This window comes from Carlito syrichta, unplaced genomic scaffold, assembly GCF_000164805.1.
Source record: "Carlito syrichta isolate Samal-C Ts95f unplaced genomic scaffold, Tarsius_syrichta-2.0.1 Scaffold289172, whole genome shotgun sequence".
Classification (NCBI taxonomy): domain Eukaryota; kingdom Metazoa; phylum Chordata; class Mammalia; order Primates; family Tarsiidae; genus Carlito; species Carlito syrichta.
This window is the reverse complement of record NW_007233268.1, coordinates 106,113-118,335: the sequence shown is the minus strand read 5'-3', so window position 1 is coordinate 118,335 and position 12,223 is coordinate 106,113. Positions and strand designations below refer to the sequence as shown.

General features: G+C 46.0%; 1 protein-coding gene across 1 annotated transcript in view; it reads left to right on the top strand.

Annotated features, from left to right (window-relative positions):
* CEMIP (cell migration inducing hyaluronan binding protein) overlaps positions 1 to 12,223 on the top strand; it is a 178,264-nt gene that overhangs the window by 110,196 nt on the left and 55,845 nt on the right. Inside the window, exons 7-10 of the mRNA XM_008054159.2 lie at positions 3,167 to 3,237; positions 3,905 to 4,000; positions 4,692 to 4,813; positions 11,407 to 11,539. Coding sequence (XP_008052350.1) covers positions 3,167 to 3,237; positions 3,905 to 4,000; positions 4,692 to 4,813; positions 11,407 to 11,539 — 422 coding nt within the window. The remainder of the gene's footprint in view (positions 1 to 3,166; positions 3,238 to 3,904; positions 4,001 to 4,691; positions 4,814 to 11,406; positions 11,540 to 12,223) is intronic.

The window sequence follows — 12,223 nt, the reverse complement described above, 5'->3', positions numbered from 1 at the left end:
AAAAACTTTTTAGAGATTATGCAAAGTGTCTGCCCAGACAAAGGAGACGGGGCCCTTGGATATGTTCTAGTGTGGGTTTTTTTTTTTTTGCTTTGTATGGCAGTGTCACACCTGACGTTGGCGTGCACACACACATTGGCACCAAGAGGAAGCTCTTTGTCCCACAGTAACCATGCCTTATTGTGTTGAATCAAATCTCAGCTGAGTGGAAAGTCAGCATTATCTCTCCCATGGCTGTCTGGAGATTGTGAAACACTTCCCTTTAGCTCCCCAGATCAGGAGCAAGATGAGAGACAAGATAGAGGCTTTTCTGAGCTCAGAGCACAGTAATTTTGCCAGCTGGGCAGATTCCCTGGGCAAGGGAGGGTGCTCCAGGACACATTCTCCAACAGCCCAGGGGCTACTCCTTCTGGAAGGGAAACTTAAGCAGCCAAAGATGACAATGATACCTTGGCATTGCGAGACTCCTTTGTTAGCTAAGTGCACTTCCAGCCCGTTGTCTAATAAGCCAAAAGGTCAGTTTATTAATTTACAGTAAGAAATAGAACCACAAGGCAATTGGCTACTTGGGGCCTCAGCAGAAGGTAATGACGGAGGGCCCAGGATCTGGCATCTGATGGTTTGAATTTGAGGTGTGACTGCAGGCAAGTGACTCATCCTCTCTTTGCATGGTTCCTGCATCTGTAAAATGGGATATATCAGGAACTATCTGACAGGAATGTTGGAGGATTGAATGTGACAATATGAGCAATATATTTATCATTGTGTCTGACACAGAATAAGCACTCAGTAAATGTTAGCAACTATTCTCTTCTTATAAGTAAGAGCTATGAAGCCTGGGCACAGTGGCTCACACCTGTAATCCCAGTACTTTGGGAAGCTGAGACTGGAGGATCACTTGAGGTCAGGAGTTCAAGACCGGCCTAGGCAACATGGTGAGACCTCTTCTCTACAAAAAATAAAATAAAAATAAAATAAGAGCTATGGGAAGGATGGGTACTCGCCATGTTTCGTCAGGGCCATTCACATGGGCAAACAAGATACGTAGGCAGGAATTACATTTCTGCTCCTCATTTGCAGAGAGACCTTTGAGTGATAAATCTAAGCTTCTAAAATTGACAGAAGAAATGAGACTTGGACCCCTTGTTTGTTCCTTCATTCAGGAAATGATCGTTGAATGCCTCCTGGCAGGAGGCACTGGGCTAGACCAGGTGTCCTGGGCTCTTGTGAGAAGGCAGACATTAATAGAGATTAATGACAGGGCATGAAAGAGCCAGAGAGTGGGCAGGTGGAGCTCAGTGTAGACTTCCAGGTGAGGATGAGACCAAGCTGTTTTCCCATGTGGAGACTAGCAGGTTTGGAGGCTCAGGGGCAAAAGTGTGACTCTCCTGAAGAGGGTGGGGAAGTCCAGGAAGCAACAGGATATGCAAGAGGGCGAGGGGGTGAAAGGTGAAACCGGGGGGTGGCGGGGCACACAGAGTAGGGCCTTTAGCTCTGTGCCAAGAAGCTTCATTTTCATCCAAAGGGCACTGGGGAGTCACTGAAGATTTCAAGCAAGAGACCAACATTGTCAAATCCCCAACCTTAGTTAAACACCATTGAATGGTGACTTACTTTCCAAGACGAGATCAAAACAACAGGAAGAGCCGTTCAATGCCAAGATGGATCGATAGCTCATGGCGAAAGAGATGCTACTGCAGGGCAAGAAAGTATCTTTCCTTCCACCCTTCTAAGGTCTTGGCTGGAGTGTCCGTAACAAATGACTGATTGAGCAAGAGAAAAGCACACAAATGTCTTTAATATAGTAAGTCTTATGTGATGTAGGAGCCTTCAGAAGGAAATGAAGACCCAAAGAAGCAGTTAAACTTGGCCAGGCATGGTGGTTCATGCCTGTGATCCCAACACTTTGAGAGGCTGAGGTGAGAGGACTACCTGAGCCCAGGGGTTCAAGACCAGCCTGGGCAACATGGTGAGACCTTATCTCTATAATAAATCAAAAAAATAGCGGGGCATGGTGGCGTGTGCCTATAGTCCCAGCTACTAGAGAGGCTGAGGCATAAGGACCACCAGAGCCCAATAGGTAAAGGCTGCTTGAGCCATGATCATGCCACTACACTTCAGCCTGGGTGACAGAGTGAGACTCTGACGGAAGGAAGGAAGGAAGGAAGGAAGGAAGGAAGGAAGGAAGGAAGGAAGGAAGGAAGGAAGGAAAGAAAGAAAGAAAGAGTTTTTTCATACTGCTTTTGATGAAAGTGGACAGTCATGGGAAAATGTGACAGGACAAAAGTTAGGAGTTAGGTATAGTAAACTGGGACACTTAGCAAGGCTGATTCCTTCAGATTCCTCTTGGCTCCTCTGTCTTTAGAGAAAGGGATGCTCCTTCCCTCTGGGAATAAGGAAAACCACTCACACAAGGGCCTATGACCTACTTCAGGAGAATGTCAGAGAATCCCTCCTGCTGTTTCTCAACTTCCTTCAGTTTAAAATATTCCATGTGCCAAACTGCCATATTTGGGCGCAGCATTTCCTGAACCCCATCGACTGTAGTAGGCATTATGGGGAGAATGAAAAAGGGCAAGAAAACCTTCCTGCCTTACAGAAGTGCATACTTTCTTGGAGGAAAGATGAGTGTACAATTTTTCAAAGTCTTCAACCTTTTTTTTCCTTCCCTCGTCATAAAGAGAGAGAGAACTTTCTTTCCCTTCTAGGGCCCAAGGCAGATGCTAGGACAGTCAGTCCCATTAGCCTTTGGTATTTTCCTCGAGCTCAACTCTAGGGGAGGCAGGCATGAGAAAAATAACTTCTGTCTCTTGGAACACGCTTTCCTTGTTTTCCTAAGAGTATCTGAGCACTTGCTTCAGGACATAATTGAGCCTGGCGGGTGGTACAGTAGGTCTGTTGGCTTGTTTGTTTATTTGTGATTCATATCCCAGTCTTCTGCCAGAATGGAGCTGAGTAGGCTCACAATAAGCCAACATCAGGCAAGCTGGGCGGCGAGGAAGCCCAGAGGAATCTCTCATGGAGAATAGCTCTTGTTCTTCTGGTGAAGAGAGGCCCAGCTGACAAGCAAGCGCCTCTCCGGCAATCAGCAGCTAGGGATGCTTATCTGCCCCCAGGGCAGGCTCAGACCTGTGAAGAACTTCACTTTTTGTTGTTTCTTTTTCAGACACCCTTGGAGTTTTATAACTGTGAAAGGAAATCCGTCTTCATCAGTTGAGGACCATATTGAATATCATGGTAATAAAGAACTGGCGAGAAGCCTAATTCTCTCCAGTGTCTCTCTGGCCAGGAGGCCTGGGGTCTTTCTAGGTGGCCCACATTCCCCTCGAGCGTGGCTGCCCATCTCCCAACACCCAGATGAGTGGTTGGCCACTTAATTGGTCACGTCACATGAAAGTAACCGAGGTCAATGCTGGTCATGGGCCAATCACTCGCCATAATATTTACATTTTCAAAGATGTCTTTGCTGATTTAATCTAAAACTTAGAAGTGGTTAGAAAAGATGAAAATTGGGACAAAGCCAGCAGGGGTGGCATTCTGAGCTCACACAACACTCCAGATGGGTCTTCAGGACACAGTGGCAGCCTCTTCTGCCCAGGGAAGGCTACAGGAGGTGCTGTGGGTTCTAATCCCAAGGAAGAATTCAGACCATGAGAAATGTGAGGCTTCCCAAATCTGGATTTGGTGAAATGCTGCAAATGAACTTTCAGAACTGAAACAAAAGAAAGTCCAATCATCTGCTTCCCAAGTGAAAGGAGTGGCCTGATTTCTTTTTTCACTTAAATTTTTTTTTAAAAAAAGAGGAATAGCTCAGTGTCCATGTGTGTAGGGGGTTTTCTCTGCCTTAGAACTTTTTGACTTCAGGGGTCTATCCCATTGTTAAAGGATCTGGTCTCTCCTACAGGACACCGAGGTTCTGCTGCTGCCCGGGTATTCAAATTGTTCCAGACGGAGCAGGGCGAACATTTCAATGTTTCCTCATCCAGCGAGTGGGTGCAAGGTGAGGAGTTTCCGACAACTTGGTGAATACCTCACAGTGCGTGAAAACACCAGGGGTCACTGTCTTTGCAGAACTAGGATTTTTCTCTTGCACTAATAGGACCACTGAACTATTACAGAATCAACTAAAAATGCGCAGCTAAAAGCTGTCTTTAATCAGGCAAGCACATTCGCCAATAGCCCAGAAGGATGTTCCCCCGGATTAAGATTTCAATTTCACCTCACTAGGGATCTGTGGCTTTCCCTAGAGCTCACGGAATGGCTTTTGCAGGCCAGGCAATGACACTGAACAGGAAGTGCAGATAGGAATAGGACCGGTCTTCGCGTAGCTCACACTCAGGGGTTGTAGGAAGCCCCAATCTAGTGGCAATTCTTCGGTGGATTTTCTTTCTTTCTTTTTTGTTGATTTGCTTTTGCAATAACAGAGAATATATATTGTGTTTATAAAATAAGAAACTCAATAAAAAATTAAGTTAAAAAATAAAATAAAATAAGAAGCTTATTAAAAGTTGTTTTTAATTAACTGTGAGAGAAAGAGTAGAAAAATTATTTAGAGTCACCCATGCCCCTACCTGCTACAACCGTGGACAGATAATATTCTGTTCCCATTGTTCCAAGGGTTCTTAGGCTCTGTTATGAGCAACTTGCCCTCATGGACAATTTTCTGTCTGACCCTGCTGTTTGCTTTCTAGATGTGGAGTGGACAGAGTGGTTCGACCATGATAAGGTATCTTCGACTAAAGGTGGGGAGAAAATTTCAGACCTCTGGGCAGCTCATCCAGGAAAAATCTGCAATCGTCCCATTGATATACAGGTACCAATCTCATAACAAAAACAGAAAATAGAGCCAAGCATGGGGGCTCATGCTTGAAATCCCAGCACTTTGGCAGGCTGAGGCAGGAGGATTACTTAAGCCCAGGAGTTCAAGACCAGCCTGAGCAACATAGTGAGACCTCATCACTAAAGAAAAAAAAAAATCGAGACTGTGGTGAGCTGTGATCATGCCACTGCACTCCAGACTGGATGACAGAGTAAGAACCTGACTCAAATAAATAAATAACAGGGTTTCTCATGGTCCCCTATAAAGTAACTAAGCCAAAGAGTACCAAAACAGAAGCTTATTATCTTCCCCAAAGCTAAGACTCAAATTCACTCTTAGGTCCAGCTTCTGAGCATCTTGTCTTTCTTCTTAACTTGCTTCTTCAGCCATGGCTGAGAGTACCCTGCCACAGGGATGGGCTTGGCCTGCTCAGTCTCACTTCTCAGTTGATTTCCTTGGGGATCTTGAGTGCACAGGATGTAGCTAGGATTTGGGGTGCAGGCCAGGCCAGCCCAGATGGAAAGCACACCCACCCACTTGTCCTCCACTGAGCTAAATCAAAGCCAGCATTCATCGAATGGACAGTGTTTGCTCAGGATCCACACTCAGAGTTAATTCTACCCGAAGGGGACCTTGACTTTCTCAGTTGGCTCTGTCAAGAATGCGTTGAGTAAACAGAGACAGACCTAACAAGTCACCAGCTCAGCTGGTGCCCCACAGACAACAGGAGAGGCAGGAGACACAGGCAAAGTAAATGATGTTTATTTCCTTATGTCCAGTCTTATTCCTAAACAAGATTTGAGGCCATTTAAATGCTTGATATAGAATTAGAAGTCATTTGAGGCCGGGCAAGGTGGCTTAAGTCTGTCATTCCAGAACTTTGGGAGGCCAAGGTGAGAGGGTCGCTTGAGTTCATAAGTTCGAGATCAGCCTGGGCAGCATAGCAAGAACTCATAACTACAAAAATCTGTTAGCCAGGCATGGTGGCACATGCCTGTAGTCCCAGCTACTTGAGTGGCTGAAATGGAAGAATCGCCTGAGCCCAGGAGGTAGAGGCTGTGATTGTGAGCTGTGATTGTGCCACTGCACTCAGCCTGGGTGACAGAGTGAGACACTGATTTAAAAAAAAAAATCAGCCAGGCTCAGTGGCTCAGCCTGTAATCCCGCACCTTTGGGAGGCTGAGGTGAGTGGATTGCCTGAACCTGTGGGTTCGAGACCCGCCTGGGCAGCGAGACCTCATCTCTACAATAAATCAAAAAATCAGCTGGTCATGGTAGCTCATGCCTGTAGTTCTGGCTCCTTGGAAGGCTGAGGCGAAAGGATCGTCGGAGCCCAGCCAGTCGAGGCTGCGGTGGCCGGGAGCGGCCACTGCACTCCAGTCTGGGCGACAGAGTGAGACTCCAACTCAAAAAAAAAAAAAAATCATATGAGAAAGGCCATCTCTGCCCATTTTATCCTTTTTGTACAACACTGTCTCCCAGATCAAGAGGTGTCTGGGCTCAGGCCACCTGACTGTGCTGTCACCCCACTGCATTGTCCTGGGTAGAGCTTCCACCCTTTGCCTTGCATTGTAGGAGGGACCCCTTATCCAAGGGAGGGCACTCAATTCTGCACTTGGCAAAGACCGAGGAAGCCCTTCTCATTATTTGGCTAAGGCTCTTCCCTTCACATGGCTCCAGTGTTATTGAGAAGGATTTACCTAGATTAAGTTGCAAGTTGCAGACTTTCCTTGGAATCAAGAAGCGTTGACTCCCTCCCTGCCCCAAGCACATATTTCCTAGATTTAATTTTAATTTTCTCTTGCAACCCTGAACATTCCAGCTTTAATTCTGAAATAACCACTATCTTATCCTTCCAGTGCACTTGACCACAATGGTCTTTAACAGCCTCCCCTCTCAGAATATTTCTAGAAATCTTCAAGGAATGCTTACATGGTCTACAAATCTCTCCTGGCCTTTGCTCTGCCAGCTGTCTGGCTCCAGACCACTGTTGATTGGAAGACCACCTCTCGGTGCCAGGAAAACAGCTTGCCCTGGGCACTTACCACTCTTCCATTTACTTTGTTCCCAGCACAGATATAGGCCCTTCCTGGAGTGTCTCAAAACACAATTAAACCCAGACTGAGAGTTCCATAAGCAAAGAGTCTTCATGGGACCCAACCCCACACTGTATGAGGGGGAACTAAAAAAAAACTTGGAACTTATAGCAAATAGTGTTTATTCTTACATGTTTAAACTTCAGTCACCTTCAAGGTACTCTCCATTTGATGCAGTACACCTATCGAGACACTTTTTTCCATAGCTCAAAACAGTTTTTGAACTCGTCAATTTGTATGCCTTTTATTGCTTCTGCCATTTTTTTGTTTCTCTTCATCTATACCGGCAAAATGTTTCCCTTTGATGACTTTTTTTTATCCGGAGAAACAAAAAAATGCCACTTGGGGCAAGGTCGGATGAATAGGAAGGGTAGGACACAGGGGTCATGTCATTTTTGGTCAAAAACTGCTGAACACTCAGTGCAGCCTAGGCAGGTGTGCTTATAAATCACCCAGGATGAATTGGGCAAACTCCTTGAAGAATCTCCAAAAATAAATTCACTGAAGCTGAACGCAGCCTCTCACAACAAAACTAGCTGGGGCACTGATATCGATGGGTTCCTAGAATGCTTACCTAGCGAGGAAAGCCTATACTACAAGGGGCTTGCCCTCCAAAAAATAATTCCGGGTTTTTGGGGTCTCCCCTTGTATAACCACCAGTCTGCTGCCATGTTGCAGGGCCCAGCTTTCTTCCAACAAAAGGAATACCCTTGGCAATGAATTCTCTGAGTTCATGTTATCAACTATTAGATATCCAAATAAAAGACCCAGCAACAGTATGATCCTTTTACTCTGAAGCTTAGGCCAGCCTTTCCACAATGAGAGCATTCTTTGAAGATATTTTGCAAAGCATGGGAGCCTCTCATTCATTCAAAACTTCGAATTCCAGAGTAGGACCTTGCCTTCTTCTTCACTAAACCAAGGCCCATTGTGGTGGTCATCTAAAAGGCAGGAGTCATGTCCCCCCAAGGGTGAATTCAAGCCTCCATCTCTAGAGGAGAGAAGAAGGTATGGCCACCCTGGACTTGTCAGGCTTACACCCGCTCCTCACCACCAATCTTTAATCCGTAGTCATTCCCAGACTTAGCTAGAGCATCTCTTTATACTCATAAAAGGTAAAAATGGGCTGGGCACGGTGGCTCACACCTGTAATCCCAGCACTTTGGGAGGCAGAGGGAGGCAGAGGGAAGAGGATTGTCTGAACCCAGGAGTTCGAGCCCAGCCTGGGCAACTTGGCGAGAGCTCGTCTCTACAAGAAATCAAAAAATTAGCCAGGTGTGGTGGTGCATGACTGTAGTTCCAGCTGTTTGGAAGGCTGAGGTAGAAGGATCGCCTGAGCTCAGCAGGTTGAGTCTGCGGTGGCCATGAGCATACCACTGCGCTCCAGCCTGGGTGATAGAGTGAGACTCTGACTCAAAAAAAGGTAAAAATGGTGATGTAGACTATGCTTCTAGTTGTTTCCAAGGCCAGAAAACCAATACCAGCCTTGTCTGCGTTCACATGTGATATGAGAAGCAGGATTTCTTCTTTTTTAGAAGGTGTCAGACACATCAACCAGGAGCTGAATGCTCTAGCTAATTAACCCAGGGAGAGACTGAAATGAAACAGAAATTCTCATGTGTCCTTTTTTGTCACTGTGGGAAATCACAGCTTGCTGTGGTCACCCAGCGCCTTTCGTCTTCCTGCGGCCCAGAGTTCTAGCAGGCTCCTCTTCATGGCTGTGCCTGGAATGTCTTATACAGTGGGTCTGTGTGACACCTGCCCTGCACAGACACAGCCAGACCCTCTGGGAGAGGGGGCATCAAGGACATGTGTGGCCTAGGCAGGATTGGAAGAGACAGGTTGCGAAGAAAGAAGAGAAATCAACAAGCTTGCCACAGTTGACCTTAGGAAATCTTTTCCAAGATCTCATATTTTGTGGTTCTGAAAAGAAAGAAAGAAAGAAAGAAAGAAAGAAAGAAAGAAAGAAAGAAAGAAAGAAAGAAAGAAAGAAAGAAAGAAAGAAAGAAAAGTAAAAAAGACAACAAAACCAAAAACACATTGTTTCCATGTCTTTGCCCTTTTTTGGTTCCCTTTGGCTGAAAATCCTCTTACCTCTCACCTTCTCTCTTAAAACCCACCCATCCTTTAAGGCCAGTAAGATCCACTGGGCTCAGATTTCCCTGGAGGTGAGACCACGTTGGGTGATGTTTATGTCCCCACAGCAGTTAGCACAGTGGTTGGAGGTTAATACTGCAGTTGGGATGATGTATCTTGAAGCCAGAGAGACCTGAGTTGGCCAGAGAGATCAAGGCTCTCTGCCACTTGTAAGCGCTGGCATTTCAGCCAAAGAGGTGCCTGGCTGCATAATTTAAAGCAGCCCTCCCTTTCAGGTGCTGACTGTGCACTTGCAAGACCCTGAGAGTGAGTGTCCCCTGAAGTTTTATACTCTGGGTGCATCACGCACAGTCTTGGCCTTAGTAAAGGAACAGCCAAGTTATTTCACTTGGTGCCTCAGTTTCCTCACATGCAAAAATGGAGATTATGATTCATGGGATTGTTTTGTGGGTTTCATGCAATAAAGCTCCTGAACCAAAGTGAATGCCCTGTACAGTTTTTTATTATTTAAAATTATTTTAACTTAGTATTCATTATAATATTGTCAACTATTTTGTTATTATCAATTATCATGATAAATAGTAATATAAAATTATGTCTACCGAAAGATCCATTTCACTGAATGACAATGGATTTCTTTGTACTCTTATCTGAAACTGAGGTTATTCTTCAGGTTAGAAAAAGGAAAAAAAGAAAAAACAGCAGAACTGGGAACATTTCAAGATGTTCCTTTGAAATTATTGTTGGACATTGTACCTGGAAAAATGTCCAGCTCCATCTGATGTGTATAGACTCAGTTCTTGATCTTATGGGGTCTCCCACTGAAGAACATGCTGTCTTCAGAGGAAAATGTCAGGAGGCCTGAGGAGCTGGACTTGACTGAACCAACTTTGAGCTTGCATTGGAAGCCCTCCGAGTGTTAACATTGGCCTCTTTCTAAGAGCAAGTTTGCAACCTCTGTCTCTCTGGCTGCTGTGGGGACCACCCGAGATAATGGCTGTAGAGTGTTGCTTGCAGGAAAGGGCTGACTTTTCTCTGTGAATAAACTCACATCTACATGGCTCTTCTTTCAAGCCAAAGATAATGAATCTACGGAGTTAGAGAACAGTGTTTCCTGAAAAGTCTCCTGCTTTTTTTTTTTTTTGATTGGCTATACTTTCCTTCCTTATTACCCCAGCCCTGGTCCCTTTGGTCTCTGTGCCAAAGACAACAGCTGCAGCCCTTGCTCTAAATTGCATGTCTCTGAATGACAGTCACAGTCTGAATGCAGACACGCCCTGGCTCTGGGTTGGGCCCCAGCTGGCAGGGATGGTGCCCCGCTGGGATCCCGCTCCCCTAGTCCTCCACCTGGCCTTGTAGTTGCTTGCCACTCATCCCTTATCGCCTGAGACCCATTCTGTGCCAGGCTCTGGGCTGGGAGCTAGGGACGAGGGAGAAAAGAAACTTGTTCCCTGCCTTCCCAGAGCCCACAGTGCAGTGGGAGAAGGCAGATATTTGAACAAATGACATTAGGCTATGGGAGTAGGAGGGACTTAGAAGTATCAACTTTGTAGTTAGATAATCTAGTTATTGGCTTTGTGACTCCAGGCAAGTGACTAAACCTCTCTGAGGTTCATTTTCCTTATCTGAAAGACTAACAATGATCTCATAATTTTGTTGTGAAGATGCAATGGGATAACATGGGTAAACATTTAGCTCTATAACTAGAAAGTTCTTAGGCTTTACTGCCCATTAAAATCACTTGCACAGCTTTTACAGTTTGGACTGTACCCTTAGACACAATCAATCTGAGACTCTGAGGTTGGAGCCTGGGTATGAGTATTTAAAAAAAAAAAAATTTGTAGAGATGGAGTCTTGCTGTGTTTCTCAGGCTGGCCTTGAACTCCTGGCCTCAGGCAATTCTCCCACCTCAGTCTCTCATAGCACTGGCATTACAGGTGTGAGCCCTATGTGTGGCCTGGGCATGAGTATTTTTTGAGACTCCCCATGTGATTTGGATCCATGCGTGGGTACCCGTGGATTGAACATAGTAAGCCCTCAAGGAATGTTGGCTGCTGTTCATGGTGCTGGTGGTGGTGCAAATTGTAGGGAGTAGCCAGCCCATATCCTAAAAGAGCACCTGCTTGTTGTAGATGCACCATGAAATGTTCACCCATGATACACAGCAAATCACTGGTTTGGATATCGAGTACTGTAGGGCCCCCAGGCAAGGTACTTATGTCTTCGAGACTTCCTGCTGTCTTCCTCCTAACAAAACAGATGGGGGCAGTCGCTGGGATCATCCTCTCGGGCCGTTGTCAATAGTGTTGCAGCAGGGACCATTTTAGACTGTGAGTGTATGTTTAGAACGTTAATCATTACCTTTCTTCTGTAATTTCCATTTGACATTCCCAGGCCACTACAGTGGATGGCGTTAACCTCAGCACCGAAGTTGTCTACAAAAAAGGCCAGGATTATAGGTTTGCTTGCTACAACGGGGGCCGAGCCTGCCAAAGCTACCGTGTGCGGTTCCTCTGTGGGAAGCCTGGTAAGCAGCCCCTTTTGGGGGACAGAAGTGTAACCGTGGTTCCGTCCCTTGAGCTGGTAGCTGTGCAGTGTGAGTTTTGGATACCTGGGTCAGCACCTCTAGGCTTCTCGGTGACAGAGTGCTTCCGAGGGAGCGGGCTTTTGTGACACAGGTGCTTTGGGAGGGACCTTGGAGTTGGCAAGAGACAGCAGAGCCCCGCACTGCCCTAAAGCCTTTCAGGAAGGGAAGGGCCTGGTCCGAAGTAACCAGAGGGAAGATGGTCAGAGCTGACCTCGCCTACAGAGACACGCAGTTCTCCGCCTCTTTGGGTGCTATTATTTTAAATCCAGTTCCCAAGGTGCTTGTTAGAAGGGTTTGGAAATGGTCGGTTTGCTCTCAGACGCACTTGGCCATCTCCAGAAGGCAGTCATTAGGGATGGGAGTTCTTCATGGGGAGAGGCTTATGGCTACCGTAAATAATAGTTGAGAGGAACTATATTTGTTTTACATCTTGAGCAAAGCGGGTGTGGTGAGGCAGCCACATTTAACTCCGGCTAAGAAGTTGGTGGAAAATTCCCCTGCCCAGAGCTAATGAATGGCTCTTTTCTGGTAGGGTTTTTGTTGACTTCAAAAACCTCTACCAAGAGTGGGATAGAGTGAGCCAGTGATTTGAGTTTTGGATAGGCAAACCTAGCATTCACTTAG